Below are 19424 nucleotides of genomic sequence, written 5' to 3' on the forward strand. Positions count from 1 at the left end.
GAAAATACTTTTTGTGTGCAAAAACAAAACAAAAATAAACACAACTTTATTCAACAATTTTTTCTCTTCCCTGTCAGTCTCCTACGCTGTTGGCACAGTGCAGCACTTCCAGGTTCTACATCAGAATGCCGGCTCAGTATTGGCTGACGCTGTACACGTGAGCACCACAACGCGTGTGTAGCGCAGGAGCTGGCCAATAATGAGCCGGTATTCTCGTTGCTAGTCCATGTGACTACAGTGGTTAAGCCTTAATGTTATAAAGCAATGAGAATACAGGCTTATTATTGGCCAGCTCCTCCTTAACGATTTCTTTACCTTTCTGGGCCTTGAAAGTGGTAATTAATTTACTGTCTATGGAGGGGTTAGAGTGTTCTCAGATTTCATCAAAAATATCTTAATTTGTGTTCCAAAGATGAATGAAGGTCTTAGAGTTTTGGAATGACACAAGGGTGAGTACTTAATAACAGAAATTTCATTTTTGGGTGAATTAACCCTTTAATCCTCAAATAAATATTGATACCAAATGTTTAAATACTTTTAAGCAGACTGTTCTCCACACATACACATTCTTGTTTCTTTACTATATTGTATTAGTCTGTGACTCACCATCTGTTCTCTGATAATGTAAATTAGCTAATAAAGTTTCAATCCACAACTGACTACAAACTTGCGCACTCTCAAAAAAATTTCTCATCCGGTCGTTTTTCTCACGTATGTCACATTGAGAGAAGAAAAGGTGCAAAGTGTGTTGTGGTTGGTTTAGCCATAATTGAACTGGACACAGTAGTTGTATTTGCCTCGAGGACAGACTAAACTAGTGCCGAAAAAGCTATTATATGATTATGGTTCCGATTAAGGACAGCAGCAATACCAAATGAACCAATGGCTGCAGTCTGTTAGAATCAAAGATGGAAGGTAGTCAGAACTTGTTAGGAAGAACTTGCTGACCGAAGGTGTATGAATCAATCCTACATTCATATTTCTGAGGTGTGACATTAGACAGAGCAACAGCAGAAAAATATGGGAATAAAAACCATTGGTCCTTTATGTTGGTTCTGAAAAAGAAAAAAAAAAAAACTTATTTGTAAGTTATGGTCCTTACATTATGGTCCTTACATGTTTTGTTGTATACCTTGTACTAATGCAAATAAAGTTTATTTAAAAAAGAAAAATATTCACATGAATAGTCAAGTTGTGAACAGAAGTGACAGGACAACCTACAAATATGTGTACATTGTCATAAAAATACTTTTATTATTTAAAAATACATTGAAAATAATTATGACAGTTTTTAAATGGAAAGGTATATATTGCAACAATAAACTACTAAACACATTACCAGCTTGAAGTGGAAAGCATTACTAATGCTTGAAGTGGAAAAATAAAAGTGCCGGTACTCCTGAAGCTCGGTTCAAAAATCGGGCTGCATCCAGGTGAGATTGAGGACCTGCGCCTTGACACGACCACAACGCAGCCCTGAAGTCAACAAAGATAAAGTCAACTAGATCATCCACTGTGAATGCCTTATCGACTCGAAAGCCAGTGGCAGAGTTCCTCAACAAACTGTCCATACCGGCGTGATGAATACGATCCTCAACTGGATGGAATAAATACTTTGACTGTTGCCATCCCATCAGACTTATGATAGCTGCCTGAATCATAATAGATCACTGTTCGCTGTTGGCCAGAGGAGAACTGGCCCCCCGACTGAGCCTGGTTTCTCCCAAGGTTTTTTTTCTCCATTTTAACACCTGTTTGCCACCTGATGTCACCTTGCTGCTGTCGCCTTTGGCATGCTTAGTTGGGGACACTTGACATTTGATATTCAACAGTGTTTTGATCTGCCTGCATTGACACCATTGTATGTGAACTGAACTGAGCTGGATGATGACATCACTGTTTACTCCAGTGCTGATATAGATAAATTAACTAAATTAATAACTATTGATTCTTACAAAGGAATGAATCAATACTGAATTCACTTTAGATGGATAATGACACCATTTACTTTAAGAGCTGCTGTGCAGCCAAAATTATATACCAGTGTTCACTGTAAAGCTGCTTTGACACTGCATTGTTAAAAGCGCTATATAAATAAAGGTGACTTGACTTGACTTGACTTCCTGAAGGGAGTGCACAGCAGGCTTCCATACGTGCAACATACATTCCACAACATACACGTGCATTCCATACGTGTCGGAAATGCCGGTACACAAGGAAAACTGGTGGCGTGCACAAGATTTTGCGCAAGTGAAAGGAGGGAGAAACCCACAACCCTCTGTCTTGTGTAGTTTCAAAACGGGTATGACCAGAAATAGGAGTTATTTTATGGAATAATGACAATACACTCAAGAATAAAGAAACAAGGTACTGAGATTGTATTAATTTGGAACCTGCTCATATAGGCATTACTGAAAGAGGCAGGTAAAATAGCCAAACAAGCTTTAAAAAAAGAAAACTTAGACAAGATCAGAAGAAAGGAGCATTGTATATAAGAAGGAATTAAAGAGTGGTAACAACAGTGAGAAAGGGAATTAAAATATAAAATATATTTCAAAAATATAAATTGAGTTGGCATTGTAGAAAGTAAGGAATAAACCAGGAAAGAGGAAACAATCATGAGATTAGGACATCACTGAATGGTACACTTTATAGGGAAGCATCCAACTCACTTTTGTCACTATTGTCAAATATCAGAAACAGTACATCTGCTTGTTTATTTACAGGAAATATGAAAAGCAGAGAAAGGACATGATGAAAGAAATGAAAAAAAAAAAAAAATAGGAATAACAGGATGTGTAGTAATGAACAGATTGGAATTCAGAAGGAGCAGACAAGGCAGAAGATACCCAAACTGCTTCCTAATAAAAACAGGATTAATGGTGAGAATATGGCATGCTGCTTTGTGTATGAGTTAATTAAAGGATTAGTTCACTTTCAAATTAAAATTTCCTGATAATTTACTCACCCCCATGTCATCCAAGATGTTCATGTCTTTCTTTCTTCAGTCCAAAAGAAATTAAGATTTTTGATGAAAACCTTCCAAGGATTTTTGTCCATATAGTGGACTTAAATTACAGTTTACAGCGATCCCAGAACATAAATAAGGGTCTTATCTAGAGAAACCATCGCTCATTTTCTAATTTTTTTTTTAAATTTTATACGTTTTAACCATAAATGCTCATCTTAAACTAGCTCTCTTCTTCTTCTCTATTTGAATTCCAGCAGTGTAGACACTAAGTGTATTACTGCCCTCCAGAGGTCAAAGATTGAACTTAATTGCCATATACAATATGCTACTGCAAGTATATAACAATTAGTTCAAACTTTGACCTGTGGAGGGCAGTAACACACTTAGAAGTGTCTACACTGCCGAAATTCAAATAGAGAAGAAGAAGAGAGCTAGTTCAAGATGAGCATTTATTGTTAAAACTTTTTTTTTTTTTTTAGAAAATGAGTGATACTTTCTCTGGATAAGACCCTTATTCCTCGTCTGGGATCGTGTAGAACATTTTGATGCTGCAATGAAACTGTAATTATGACTTTCAACCGTTTGGGCTCCATTGAAGTCCACTATATGGACAAAAATCCTGGAATGTTTTCATCAAAATCCTTAATTTCTTTTCGACTGAGGAAAGAAAGACATGAACATCTTGGATGACATGGGGGTGAGTAAATTATCAGGAAATTTTAATTTGAAAGTGAACTAATCCTTTAACTCCAGAAGATGGCAGTAGTGCAAATTTCAGGATGCACGCTACCGTTAAAATCCAAAGAAGAAGGAGACCATGGCTACCACCGCCACAAGAATAGGACCAAAGGTGTCCCTACTGGTTCACCTGCTTATTTTTAGCTGGTATTTATTCACTATCTGGAGCAACTGCTCTCTGCAAACCTCAGACAAACACCCTGGTGTGCGGTCATACGGAGGGCGCTGGAAATATTTGACGTTTATTAATCTGGTAGGAACAGTTCTCACAGTTCTCACTGCTGTCAGCTATGACCGCGTGTTCATGTCACATCTGTATTTTTTGTTTTTGTTTGTGGTAGGTAATGCAGGCGGTGTTTTTTGGATTGTGTGTGTTAGTGGATGTAATACACATCGTAGTGCCGGTGAAACAGACTCGGAGCGGGACTCCTCTGACGCTCACTAAAGCCAGAGACTTTTACTTCACTGTTCTAGCGTTTCCTGTCGGGACTGTGAGTAGCATCAAAGTTCCTTTAAGATGCTCCCACCGTCATGTTGTATCAAACCTTTATGATAGACTTTATTCCACAGAAGATTATTTTTTTAAGCATACCTGGCCTCTCTTTTCAGGATAATTAAAAAAAAAAAAAGAACTGGGGTTGTCAAGTATTTGATCTTAGTCATACTGTAGCTGTAGTCGTTATTCACTAAAAATTCAATGAAAGTTTCAGTTCTTTTTCATTTTAATTATGTGGAAGAGCGTATCCAGGCTATTTCTTTGAGTAAATTTAATTTCATTATTTTTCATTTTTGGTTAATTTATTCAATTGTTAAATAATGCAGTGACATTTGAGTATGACTAGATGTTCAAATGATGTCCCTATATTTTTGGAAAGACCAAATACATATAGTTAATATTAAAATAATAATGATTAAAAAAAAAAAAAAAACATTTATTGGGTGTTTATATGAATTTTAAAACTTTTTTTTAAAGAATGTATAGTATTTCCCTGTTTTAGGTTCAGTTTTTGTCATTTTGAAAGTGTTTTTATAGTATGCGAATGCCTGACAAAGACTTTTTATGTTGGTTCAAATTTATTTGGATGTATTGGAGAGTGTATATAAGATGGTGCAACTGGTTGCCATTTCAGATTTTTCACCAATAGTCCAATGGAATGTATTTTTAAAACAGTATTTCATGCATAGTACAAATATTTCATGCCGTCTCAATAAAAGCCTCAATATGAGCTCTCAAAATAACATTAGTAATAGAAGAAGTAGAAAATTGTTGTTTGAAATAGTTTAGTATAGTGTGAAGCGTGCATGCCTGCCAAGCAGGACAATATATGATTCAATGTATATTGTCTTTTTTTATTTTTTATAGTGAATATTAATTGGTGTAAAAATAAATGTCAATTATTTGATCTCATTTGGATCATTTATATTGGATAATGCTGCTTAGATATTGGTATTATCAACGTCCATTTAAAAAAAAAAAAAAAAAAAAAAAAACTTTATTGGTCAACTGCTAATGTGAACTTTGAATTTATTGATCTTCTTGCTTTGCAGTTTGTGTTTGCTTCTTTCTGGACTCTCTACACTTACAACCGAGAGCTGGTGTATCCCAAATTTTTAGATGAAATCATTCCTATCTGGCTGAATCATGCAATGGTGAGAGCATTATTTAACATTATATATTGCGCAATATTAATTGACTTTATTGACCCTTGATTAGGGATATGTGTACACTGAATATACACCCTTAAATGGTTAGTTCACCCAAAAATGAAAATTCTGTCATTAATTACTCTCCCTCATGTCGTTCCAAACCTGTAAGACTTTCGTTCATCTTCGGAACAAAAATGAATATCTTTTTGATGAAATCTGAGAGCTTTCTGTCCCTCCATAGATGGCTATGTAACTTGGCGCCTCAAAAAGTTCATAAAGAGATTGTAAAATAATCCATATGAATTGAGCAGTTTAGTCCAAATTTTCTGAAGAGACTCAATCATGTGAACATTACATATGAATAAAAGCCTAAATTCAATCTGTTCATCATATAAAGTTTTCAAGTCTCTTCAGAAATTTGGACTAAACCGCTCAGAAAGCTCTGAGATTTCAAAAAGATCTTAATTTGTGTTCAGAAGATGAAGGAAAGTGTTGCAGCTTTGGAACGACATGAAGGTGAGTAATTGATGAGTAATTGATGAGTGATTAATAACAGAATTTTCATTTTTGGGTGAACTAACCCTTTCGTTTACATCTCATTTAATGCAGTATAGCATATGCAGTTTTTCAGAATTGGTTTTCAGCAGACACATGCTGCATCATGTTCACGGATGATTTGTGTTTTCCTCCAGCACACAGTGATCATGCCTTTGCTGCTGGTTCAGATGTTCCTGCAGAATCACAAATATCCCAGTCGCACAAAAGGGATTTCCGCTCTGGCTTTATTTGCTGTCCTGTATTTGTCATGGTAATCTCGTTCTGCTTGCTTTGCTCACATGGATCTAATCAAAGTAATTGTAATTTTTATGTTTCTTATTACCACCATTCATGTCTTTTTATGCTTTTGTCACTCATAAGGGTGTTGTGGGTGCACCAAGCTTCAGGGATTTGGGTGTACCCTATCATGGCTCATTTAAGTCCCGTGGGATTGTGTCTTTTCCTGGGTGGTGCGTCCCTCACCATGGCTCCTCTTTACCTGTTAGGAGAGAAGCTCAACCTCATGATGTGGAGCACCACAGGTTAGAAACCACACTGGAAAAACTGACCAAAGGCCATTAGATTGAGCTGTCTTTTAAAAAGCTATGAGATTTAAAGTCCCCCTGTGGTGAAAATCAAGTTTTTAATGTTGTTCATATGTCTACCTGGTGTTTTTAACATGCTTTTAAGACGAACCACATGCAAATTCATAAGTCAACACCATTGCAGACTATTTTCTCTTTTAAAACTGCAGTAAACCAAAGCAGTCTCAAACCCGTGGTTTGAAATTGCTGGTGTTTGTGACATCACAAACTACCTTTTAACCAATCGCGTCAACTTGCTAGTGGGCTTTAGCATATCATTAACTGACCGCGCAAGGGCGTCTCAAAAGAAGGTCATGCTGGTATATTTTTCTGTTGATATGAAAAATCGAGTAAGATTTTGCAATATACGGGTGTATGATGCATATTACAATGTTATGATAAACAATATGCCTTTCTCCACTGAAGTTCTGAGTTGTTTAAAGCGTTTCTAAGGATACTGATTGTTAGAAGACAGCTGCCTCACTCGTGAATGTGAACATGGTTTATGTAACATTAGCAACACATTATTAGCTGTTTAATAATGTAGCCAAGCAAAACGCTAATCATATTAATTACTGTTATGTGTCCGACGTTGTAAAAAGCGATAACATTGTGCAGCGTTTACCTCAGTAAGTTCACCGACTGGTTCTCGTCTGAGTTCGTGCGAGTGAGTGGAGGCGGGGCTAATTATCATATTCATAGATCTGTGTATATGAGGCAAGGGTGTAGAGTTACATTCTAGATATTTTAAGGCATTAGGATTTTTTTTTTTACAGGATAAAACGTTTAAATATGTAATTTTGGTTATCAAAGATGAGTTTTAAGGGATGAAAATATTGACTACAGGAGGACTTTAACAGTAACTGGAACCGTTTTAAAAGTTACTGCTGTGCTTAAAGGAATTATTCACCCAAAAAATGAAAATTTCCGGATTATTTATTCTCCCCCAGGCTATCCAATATGTACATGAATTTCTTTCTTCAGCTGAAGAGAAATTAAGATTTTAGAGGAAAACATTCCAGGATTTATATCCATTTAATGCAAGTAAACGGGGATCACCGTAGTTCATTTTTGACGGTCCAAAAGGAGCTTTAAAGGGTTCCAAATGACTCCAGCTGATGAATAAGGGGGACTACCGTATGAATGGCCTGCGCTGCACATGGGTGTGACCAAAAAACTAATGAGGTCAGACGGGGAAGAAATTACTTCTCATTGTTTTCATACAGATTATTTCATCAGAGAATATTTGTTTTAGATATGACTTTGTTTAAAGGTAGACACTTCAAGCTTTCTATAGACATATTCTTATGTCTGCGTGTCAATTATAAATTGAGTTTCGGTTCATTTTTGTGACGCGCGCCAGATAGTTTACAAGAGACGCGTTTAAAGAGCATCCTTTTTGTTTTCTTTATTTTACAAAAGCACAACATTTTGTTATTGTGAGTATGCAGATAAAGGTAGACCCTTTACAATTTCAAATGATGTCTCACTCTTATCTCACTTATACACTCATTTTACTAGGGCTGCACGATATATCGCATGAGATTGTCACGCGCATTTCATCAGTAAAGCCGGTTCCCTGATTACCGCTAAATCGCCATCACCTGCTTTCAAATGTAGCGGCATTTAATAGACAGAACCGTAGATCACTGAAAAGCCACGCAATATCGCGTTCATTATCGAAGGCGATTCATCTGCGATATGAACGCGATATTGCGTGGCTTTTCAGTGATCTACGGTTCTGTCTATTAAATGCCGCTACATTTGAAAGCAGGTGATGGCGATTTAGTGGTAATCAGGGAACCGGCTTTACTGACGAAATGCGCGTGACAATCTCATGCGATATATCGTGCAGCCCTACATTTTACAACCAAAAATGCTGGAGTATTTTAAGTTCTTTCTGCTGTTATCAGGAAAAAAATGCAAGTGATCATGCCCAGAGGCTTAAACAATAAACTGACACAAATATTAATATACAGCAACGACCATTCAACTTTTGGACAGTTCTGTTCCTCCACATAAACAATGGGGTGGTTCTTGCCTTATGACATACTGTATGCATGTTGGGAAGGTCATGTTTGAGGTGGTGAACTCAACTGTCTCGTGGACACACATCCCAGATCTGGGCCAAGGAGAACATTTGTAGTTAAAGTATAATAATTTTATTATTATTATTATTATTATTATTATTATTATTCAAGAAAATACCCTTACTTGTCTGCTGGAGTCGTGTGGAGCCCTTTGAAGCTTCCTAAATATAGATTTTGAACCATTAAAAAAAGACTCTGGTGATCCTCATTCACCTGCATTAGATAGAGAAAAGTGTTTTCCTCAAAAATCTTATTTTCTCTTCAGCTAAAGAAAGTAAGTTGTGTAAATATTGGATGGCCCGGGGTAAGTAAATAATCAGGAAATTTTCATTTTTGGGGTGAACTATACCTTTAACCTGAATATTCAGCTAGCTCTATATTTTTTGTCATGAGAGTGTGGAAGACTTGTATGTTCTTATTATGATCCATACTGACTTTATTTTTTTCTCTATAAGGGAATCAGAAGAAGAAAAAGAAGTAAATGTCTACTGGAATCCACATGAACCATGCGGATCTCAATACCAGCCAAACAAAACATTTTTTACAGGGAACGATGTAACAGCTTAGGCTTAATTCTCCCTAGCATACATACAGAAAGAAACTAGGACACATAAATGTAAACATACTGTACAAAAGGTATGTACACACTAATAGTTTTCAGTTTTAGTTTTTTCTTTTGACCTAATTTTTGATGCTAATGAAAATCAGTTGCACTTACAAAATAAAATGCTGTATTTTTTTTTTAAATATAATTTTCCTTATTTTAGAATTCAAGACACTGTAATATCCCAGAATGCTGTGTTGTTCAGTGGTTAAGGGATAGTTAACTGAGCACTTTTCCCTTTCAGATTCATAATAGTTATTTTTAAAAAGCCGGAGCTGGTAACCAATTTTCCTGATAATATTACATTTAATTTCTTTGTAGTTTATGGCAGTTAATGTCAAACTGTGCAATATCATCTAATGAAAGCATTAAAATGCTTTTTATCCATTGAATGAACTTGATGAGAGCCATGAGCTGAGTTTGAGGGCTTCTTGAATGACCCACTTCAACCTGCGTGAACTCAGGTTATCTCACCAGTGAAGCCCTTAATGTGATTTTCCGGCTTTACCAAGAGTTTGATGATGGACTTTATTGGAAATAAGTACACCAGAGCTGTCTCCTCACTGTAAAGGTACATTTCATTCTCATCCAGAGAAATGGCTCTGCAAATGACCTGAAAAATTGATGACAAACTTTCCAGTCCTGGAAAACGCATGGAAAATTAGAGAAAATGAAAAAATGTCCTGGAAAATCTTGTTGTTGTCCTTTTTAAAATTATTTTTTAAAAAGTTCTTAGGTTTTTCTTTAGTCGAGAACAAAAAGTTTATTGTGTTGCCACTTGCAGCAGTTAGCTAATGCCATCAACTGCTCAACTGTATGCAGAAAATGTTAATTAGTAAGCAGCTACCTAATTCAGTAACTTGCTAACTAAGGCCGGGTTCACACTGCACACGTCAGCAGAGCGTAAGCAGCGCGTATTTTTTCGGCGCCCATGTTAACAGATGAGAGCATTCACACCACACGCAGAGGCTGCGTGGCAGCGCGTAGCAGGAGCATAGCAGAAGCAGCAGTGCCGCGATCGTTTCGGCGCTGGGTCTATTTTTGCTAAGCTGCTAACACTCAATTAAAGTGAAAGTACACCTTTGATGGACAAAATAAATATGATTTCACACAAAAAGTGCTCAAAATGCACAGAATAAACATATCTAGTGTGTTTTAACAAGAATTGTTAAGAAATATTAAAAAATATTTACAGAAGATTTACTCATTTAAACTTGTTTTTAATTATTCAGTTTGGGCTAAAGTATGGTATATTATAAAAACTAAACTAAACTAGCCAGAAAATAAGATATATAAACATTATTTTAATTATTAGACAGACAGCTATATAGGCTCTTGCATACCCAAATCAAACCCGAGTTTGCTGTGTTGTAAACATGTTCATGCAACAGATGATGTAAAACACAAAGCTTACCTCATTTGTGTGCAGCAATGGATGACACAAGGCTTTTTTTTTTTAATTTATTTTGTGTTTATATGCGAGTGTTGTACACCTTGCATGTTAACAAACTTTTAAGACTATCAAGTTTATAAATGACCAACTTATAAAAACAAATTTATAGCGTCTTTGTAAAGAAATGCTCACTTTATATGTAGCTTCGAGCTGCTGCTGTGACGCTATACAAATGCTTCCAGTGTGAATACTTGCGCGTCTCTGTAGCTGCAGTTCACGCTCACGCGCCGCTGACACGTGCGGTGTGAACCCGGCCTAATAATTTTTATGCAATATAAGGTCAATAAGGGATTCATTGTGCAGTGTAGCCAACTTCATTGATTATAACAGGACTTTTCACAACAGTGCAGAACTTTGTGAGTTTGCACTGAAGTGATTGACAGCTGCAGTGATTAAAAAAGGAAAATCTGTATATAACCCATTCGCAATTTGAACATTTTTCATGCTGCTAAGTATACACACTGCAAAGTTTTGGGAATGACTAACTTATTTAAATCCGGGATTGAATCCAAAATTATATTGATTGACATGATGATAACCAGCATTGGACGGGACAGAAATAACTAATAGACCTGCCACATATTCTATTACGCGTTATGGGTTTCTTTGTTGTTCATCAACTTTGTCTTTGACTAATATTTTTATTTTCAAATAGTTAAATGAGACATTAAAATAGTTCCAATATTTTTTGCTATGATATGGACACTGGTAACAAGAACAGTTTGTCAAAATGTATGATTAAGAGCTCAAATTAAAAACTGATCTTATAATTAAGTCATGGCAATAAACTATGGAAGTGTCTGCTGCTGAATAAAAAAGGTAATTGCAACTTTTTTTCAACTCACAATTGTGTTATAAAGTCAGAATTATAAATTGCATAACTGTGATATAAATTTGCAATTGCAAGAAAAAAAGAATAGTGAGATACAAAAAAGGTAATTGCGACTTTTTTTTTTTTTCATTCTGTGGCGGAAACAAGCTTCCGTAGTCATAATGTATGATTAAGAGCTCATATTAAAACTGATTTTATAGTTAAGTCATGGCAATAAATTGTATGCCTTTTAAAGAATTGGAGAGCAATATATCACTTTAGGGTGTGATCCCTGTCTTTTATTCCTGCCATAGTAACATTGAAAATGTCCTGGAAAATGATCACTGAAAAAGAGGGAACCCTGTTTCAGTAACATCATTATCATCATCATCATCATTTTGAGCCCTATCAATCACTAATTTCCTATTTCGTGGAATCTGAAAATGTTTTTTTAATTGTCTGATGTTTACAAGCTCACTGTAAGTGCAGCTGTGAGACCAACAGCAAATATGATTCATTCACTGATATGGATGGTTATGGCACTTGTGGAAAATGTGTGATGACACACTGACATTTAACCCTGAAAAGGTTTTTGTATCCCAGGGGATACAAACATTTGAGAGGCTGTGGGGAGAGGCAGGGAAAGTGTAGGTCTCATTTCTTGGTTTCATGTTGAAAGGGTGTTTGTTGTGAATATTTAGATCTGGTGACTTTGTTCATACATTATTTGTTTAGCTCATGAGCAGCATTTAAAAACAACATGACTACCTGTAGTGGGAAATCTACTCGCCTTCAGATAAAAGTTGATATATTTCACATATTTACAATATTTGGAGGGGACTCCAAATGTTATTGTATCTCAGGGGATACGTTGACATTTTAGGGTTAAGATGTCATCAGTGACACTTTAGAGGGCCAGTCAGAGTTACCATTACAGGTGTGCACAATGTATGATTATTTGTCATCTATGTCCTTTATTCATAAACAATAAAAACTCTAGAGCTATTATTTTATTCATTTAAAGTGGCTTTTGCCTTTAAATATGTATTGTCTCCCTGTATCACAGCCATTATCAGTTTGGCTCAGTTGTATTTGGTGCTGATTAATTAAAAGTGGAGCAGTGCGTCAGCTGTTTAACTTCCTGCTTAGGAGACTCTCCTTTAATCAGATTTGCTGTAAATCAATCAGTTTGCAAATCTTTGAGAACCTTACCTTATTGTCATTTTCAGTTACTGGGTTCAGTACGATCTGTATTGACCTTTTTAATAGTTGAATTAATAGCCGTAAACAAAAAGAAACTCAATATCTGCAGGATGATGGGGGGCTTGCTAAATCCAGTGTTTATGTACGCCAATTTTGAAAAAATGAGAAATTATTTTACACCTTTGCTGAAATTCTGGGCGATTGTAGAAGGAAATTGTTTTCCCCTCATTTTCTTTCTGGAATAAATGCACAAAAATAAGAGTTCAAACAGCTAGAATACAGACAGAGCCAGTGTGTGTCTCTAAGGTCAGTGGCCAGAGAAATGGGCTATTTCAGGAGTAAGTGGATTAGTTGGTAAAGCTTTGGGAGTCTGAAATAGCTGCTTTATTCACTCTTTGGCTTGATGTGACCGCTTGCATGGCAAGAGAACAGCAGGATTAACTTTACCTTCACTCAAACACTTGCAGTTTGAAAATGACCAGGATGTACAGTGTATCTGGATGGATCAATACGTTTTGCAGTGAAGAAGATAAAAGGAAGACAAAACAAATGATAAAGTGACATTTGCTTTTTACTCTTAACATCAAGTTATCAAATCAGCTGTGGATTCAATGGATCAAAGAGAAAGTACAGTTCATTTTTTCTAGCTGTGTTTGGGTGAGTAATCACAACTCATTCTTTAGAAAAAATTCACATGATGGTCACAAAGGTGTTAGTTTCTTGAATGTCAGTGAATTCATTGTTTTCATGTTAAATTAATGAGAACTTTTTTTTTTTACCTGTGATTTGGGGAGGCCATAATCTAAAATCAAACTGAGGTACTCGACTGTTCAAAATTTTGGGGTCAGTTATTTTTTTAAGTAAGAAATTAATACTTTTATTCAGCAAGGAAATTAAATTGGTCACAAGTGATAGTAAAGACAATAATACAAAAGATTTAATTTTCAAATAATTATTTTTTTAACTTTATGTTAAAGCATGCTCTGGGGGGAAAGTATCAGGGTTTCCACAAAAAATTAAAGCAACAGCTGTTTTCAACATTGATGATAATGTTTCTTGAGCAGCAAATCAGCATATAAGAATGATTTCTGAAGGATGTGACACTGAAGACTAGAGTAATGATGCTGTTGCTATCACAGGAATAAATAGCATTTTACAAATATTCAAATAGAAAACAGTGATTTTAAATTGTAAAAACATTTCACAATATTACTGTATTTTTGATATAATAAATGCAGCCTTGGTGAGCAGAAGAGACTTCTTTCAAAAAAAATGTTTATTTATTTTTAATTTAATTTATTTATTTAGCCTAGGTCCTGAAATGACCTCTTTGAAATCTGTAGTGCTAATTCATTTTTCCTGTGCCCAAACAGATATTGCCATGGAGGAGGCAGTATCATGGACTTTGGTAAGCAATGGCAAAAAGTTACAGCCACAGTGTAAATATACTATTTTTATAGACAAATAATAACCATCAGAACAATGTTACACTGTGTTCTTCTAGAGTCCGTCTTTACAAGAACTTGCCTTCATCTTGCCTTTTTAAAGGCATTTTGATTTCTTGCTGTAATCAGTAAAGCAACAAGGATTTCTGCATCTTCTAGACAACTGTATTACAGAACTGAGCAAATCTCATCATTTGGCGAATGGTTTTGCTCACCTGAGTAGACTCTTATAGAAATTTATTTCAGACAGTCTTTCAATAATACAAGTTTGAAAGTGATTATACTCTAAATTATGATTGTCTTTTTAAAGTGACGGGTTCCAGGGTTCCCAGAGCAAAATACACAATGGTAGGAGAGGCACTGCGTTATGTTATTCCCTGCCATATGCAGTGCTCCATGGGATGTGGAGGGCAGGCCTGCAAGTACGAGGACCCCTCACACTGGACCGAGGACAAGCAGGCCATCAGAGGAATCTACTCGTCTTGGTACACTGCATGCACTTACCTGTACACTTAAACAAGGGAATTTAGTGGTCTTCAGATATAAAGGTTAAGCCTTTTGCAGTCTATGAACCTTCTCTATATGTTGTGCTGAGATCTCTCAGCATGTCAAAGTATTGTTGATTTTTTTCTTATTATATGCCAAACAGAATTGCAAAAAAATGGATTCCTTTTCAGAAAGTCAACCTATAATTAAATTCTTACTTGTATTTCATTTTACATACCAAAGATTTCAGCTTTAAGATATTACCTCAATAAAAATTCAAGTTTAAAATTTGATGCGATAATAGCCCATAGTAATAGATTTATTGTTAATTCGTGGTTCCTGTTTTCCTCTTTTTCTAGGATCACTGATGATCTGCTCGCCATGGCCCGTCCTTCCACTGAAATTTTGAAAAATTCAACATCATAGATCAGTTTTTGAGGTAAAACTGATTATCTTAACTAAAAGTGCCTTTATAAAACTGGTTCTGGGGCATGTGTTTGGTACACTCTTATAATTCAACGTTTCATCATGTTTAGATGTGGTTTGAAGACCGTCATTAACCTCCAATGCCCTGGCGAACATGCCAGCTGTGGTAACCCGCTAGATCCCGAGAGTGGCTTTACTTACCGACCGGAGACATTCATGCAGGCTGGCAGTGAGTAACATTTAATTCTGCCAAACTTTTAGATGTCAAAATGCGCTTTCCTGTGTAATGTGACATAAAGAGGTTAAAGATATAAAGAATCCTCTTAAAGTAATTAAGTAATAACATAGTAGCTGTGGTTGTTCTTATGTCTTCAGGTTATAAAGGTACTCTTGTTGCTCTGTTTTAGTATATTTCTACAACTTTAGATGGAATGACTATGGTGTGGCGTCTCTCACATCAGTCTTGGATATGGTGAAAGTCATGTCTTTTGCCATTCAAGAAGGCAAAATCGCTGTTCACTGTCATGCGGGGCTTGGCAGAACAGGTATAGTTCTGTATGTTTACAATATGTTTTAATGAAAGTGGAGCAGTGGTGGAAACCTTTTTTTGGGTGATGTGGCTTATAGGCTTAAGCACTGTAAGGTTGATGGCAGCCATAAGCTATCATTATTGTGTCCTCAAGCAAGACACTAAACCTCAGGTTACTCCAGAGGGATTGTCTCAGTAATAATGCTAGCGTAAGTCACTTTAGATAAAAGCATCTGCGTAAGCACTACTCGGTGAGCACAAAATATTTCATTTTATAGTGTTCTTGTTACACGTTACATGTAATTACAATAGTAATAACTATAAATTATGCATAATTGCATGCAACTCACTCTACACCTAACCCTATATCTACACCTAACCCAACCCCTAATAAATATCACTACATGTAGTTAATAAATATCACTTAGTACTTAAATGGACAATTACCTTACATTAAAATAAAGTGTAACCAAATGTTTTTAAAAGGTCTCAGGGCTTATTGAACAGTACTCCAACATGTAGCGCAACAGCACTTCAGGCAACCTGAGTTCGAGTCCTGGCTTGTAGTCCTTTCCCAATACTGATCATTTTTGGTAATAAAATACGTTAACTGCATGTCATGTTTTGGTTACAATATTTTGTTTAATTTAGGTGTGGTTCCTAGAAAGTAAAAAAAATAAAAATAAATGTGGTACTTCAACAACCTAGCCTCAATCAAAATGCAGTGTTATATGTACGCTAGCTGGATACTAACTCTTTTAACAAATTTTTGTCATAGGTGTGTTGCTGGCCTGTTTCTTGTTGTTCACTACACAGATGACAGCAGATCAAGCCATTCTGTTAGTTCGAGACAAACGACCAAATTCGATCCAGACTAGAGGACAGCTCCAGTGCGTCAGGCAGTTTGCTCAGTTCCTAGTTCCCCTAAGGAACTTGTTTGCTAACGCTGAGCCGAGAGTGCCACCTGTCACTCTTTCACAATATTTGATCCGGCAGAAAAATATACTGCACGGACACGAGGCACGGCAGCTGAGATACATGCCAAAGCTCGTCACCCTCATCTGCAGGCTTCTACTGGACATTGCAGAGAATCGTCAGGTTATTGAGGAGGACATTGTTGAAGTTCCAGACATCACACCTTTGGCAGAGAAAACGTTTAATGAAAACTCAATATATCAGTTAAACAGAGAGATCATGGGAAATGGGATGACTATCATCAGGCCACGTCTTCCAGGTCTACCCAGAGCCAATCGAGACAACTCACAACCTCTTTACTATGTCCGTAAGAGCCTTAGCTACAGCGAGTCTGACCTCCGGAGGTTAGCAGCGTCTTTAAACCTCTCAGATAGCCCTCTCTGTGTTTTAGCCAGCATCCACTCATCCACCAGCAGCAATCAGCTGGGAGTTTCCCAGAACTGTGTCCCTCCTTCTCTGGGGGCTTGTAAGAACAATCCCATCTACAGCTCAACCAGCAATATATGGGAGCTGAAAACACTTATGGACCAGTCAGAAGGATCTCCACTGCTCAAAAACAGGAGACAGTCTGTCCTGCAGCGAAGCCAATCTCTAGGCATTTCGGATGAGAAAAACACCACAAGCATTGCCAGGATACTGTCTTTCTGGAAGAAAGACTGTAAGCAAAGTTCTGACTCTGACGAGACTAAAAAAGTTAATGGAAAAGACCATTCGGAGGTGCCCTTCATCACTGTCCAGTCTGAGTTGTCTCTGGAGTCACGGCGACTCCTGGTGGCTCAGTCCCTCGCAGTAGACCTTGAGAACGATGGAGAAAAGGAACAAATTCAGAAAGTGGCTGCTTGGCAGGTATAGGTGCATGTACTGATGAACTAAGAAGCATAAAAGTCTATGGTGTGGGTTAGGAGCTTCAGAACAAGCACAACACCAGACATGAGTCTTCGGTTGCTGGTTTTTGGGAAACCTGTGCTCAGTTTAAGAGGGAACTGCTCCACAATTGAATTTATAATCTCCCATCAGATTTGAAGTGTTGCTCTTGTGATCTAGGTCTTGATCTGAATCTAGGATTTGGCTTATGGTCTCAGGCAAGACCAGTTTTTTTCTGTTCTACTAAAGGCAAAAATGATCTTGCCCACTGTGTCTTCACCATTTTAGAGGCTGCATGGCTGAATGGCCTCTTAGTTTTTTCTTAGTTCATTGTTTTAAATAGTTTGACAAAAGTTCATGAGAAACATGTTCATTAAATCTGACCAATCAGCGCCTAAGCAGGTGTATATAAACCACCACTAAAACCAGAAAAGTAAGTCCTAGGGGGACACTTAAGGCTCAGGTCAAGCAGGCCAAAATATGTATACCTCCTCTTTAATAAATGAACGTGTGAATTTGTGAAATGAATGCTGCAAAAAAATCTGCATCTTTTTTTTCAGTTCATTAAAATGCCTAGCCTAGTTCTTGAACCAACAGGTCAGGGGTTTATGTAGCCAGGTGTTGAAAACTCTGCATCCCAGTCCTTTCAATTGCTCATTCACACAGAACGTTTGGCAGTGGAATGCAAGACGTGTTTATTTAAAAGTTGAACTGATTTTAACATGAGCGCTGCGTTTTTAGAATGCTGTGTCATGCGCGAGACTGCAAAAAACACAAGCGCAACAGTCATACACGTCTGTTTAGCGCGTTTACATAGAAAAACAATGGTAAAGTAGTGCCTTGGAATAGGAACATGTTCTGTGTGAGCGGCCCCTTAGTCTGCCTACCTCCCATCCATCCTCACTGTCCTACTGAAGAAAAGGCAGCTCTGCATGCAGGACCTAGTTGTTGTCTTATCTGGCTAAACAACAATCTATTTCACACCATATAGAAAATATGACCTTAGTTTTCTGAATGCAAGATTAGTACATATGTTTATTCTTCTCTGCAGAGCGATCTTAATCGCCAGGGTGCTTGGGAGCGACTTTGTTTGGAAAAAGACCCATTTATTCTGTCTGGAATCTTGTGGTCCTGGCTGGAGCAGCTCAAAGAACCAATCATCTCAGCCCATGATGTTCACACGCTAGAAGAGACCATTGAAGACCCCAAGACTGTCCTCAACAGCCTAGATAGGGTAAGATAACAAGAGACACTCCATGCATAATTCTAAATGAAACTAATTTTGCTCCTTGATCTGAATCCATTCTTATTACCAGGCTTCAAGAGAAACAGTTATGATTATTCTGGACTGTTTTGCTCATTTATTCACAATACCTGAGGAAGTCGAGAGCGCTTTTCTGGAGCGAGCAACAAAAGCTTTCACAAAGGTACTGTCTGTCATTCTAAAGATGTGCCTAAATGCTTACATGCATACTTGTATTCACTTTGGTGCAATTTTCAGATGAAAAACACAGATGATGGGAAGAGTGTCCACGAAATCATGAAAAAGGTCTTGAAGCTTGTTCTGCATCATTTGAGGTCAGCTGCCATGAATGAGTTTGAGGTGTAACACAGGTAACAATACCTAACTAAACACCTTAACTAAAAAGAGAATTTGTTTACATCTTTGTCCATCGTCAAAGAAAAACTCTACACATCTGCTTTTGCAGTTTCTCAGTAACCGGTGAAGATTGGTATAGGACTGAAAAGCAGTGTCATGGGAGAATCATTATTAAAATCTTTGGTTGTTCCTCGGGTCTTGGTTTTATATGAAGAATACATGATGTCATGCACACTGTAATTTAGTCCACAGATAGACTACATGATATTGTTCCCATTTGTAAAAGCTGAAAAATGCATCTTGTATGCTTAATTGTTTTGCTGTAAAAAAAATCGTACACTGTATATTATTATGTGCCATGGTTTTAATACTTGAAAAGCATTGCAAATGAAACCTCTCATTTTTGTACCATGTTTGTACAGTTATTTGTAATAAAATAAGTAGATTGTATGCAAACTAGA

At 36.8% G+C, this 19424-nt stretch overlaps 2 protein-coding genes across 2 annotated transcripts; both read left to right on the forward strand.

The window, feature by feature from the left end:
* The first annotated feature begins 3753 nt into the window (after nt 1-3753).
* Nucleotides 3754-9563, forward strand: adtrp1 (androgen dependent TFPI regulating protein 1). The gene is made up of 6 exons (XM_048155451.1): nt 3754-3962; nt 4051-4200; nt 5258-5359; nt 6049-6164; nt 6275-6435; nt 9023-9563. Exons 1-6 carry the CDS (start codon nt 3789-3791, stop codon nt 9046-9048), a joined length of 729 nt encoding a protein of 242 aa, XP_048011408.1. The 5' UTR covers nt 3754-3788; the 3' UTR covers nt 9049-9563.
* Nucleotides 9564-13821: 4258 nt separating this feature from the next.
* On the forward strand, nt 13822-19412 carry ptpdc1b (protein tyrosine phosphatase domain containing 1b). Its single transcript, XM_048155395.1, is given in 10 exon segments — nt 13822-14046; nt 14394-14568; nt 14929-14972; nt 14975-15008; nt 15106-15224; nt 15403-15540; nt 16303-17345; nt 18415-18597; nt 18680-18790; nt 18865-19412. Coding segments are annotated over 10 exon segments (1965 nt in total). The 5' UTR covers nt 13822-14036; the 3' UTR covers nt 18973-19412.
* Nucleotides 19413-19424: the final 12 nt, after the last annotated feature.

Source organism: Megalobrama amblycephala, linkage group LG14 (assembly GCF_018812025.1).
Source record: "Megalobrama amblycephala isolate DHTTF-2021 linkage group LG14, ASM1881202v1, whole genome shotgun sequence".
In the NCBI taxonomy this organism is placed as follows: domain Eukaryota; kingdom Metazoa; phylum Chordata; class Actinopteri; order Cypriniformes; family Xenocyprididae; genus Megalobrama; species Megalobrama amblycephala.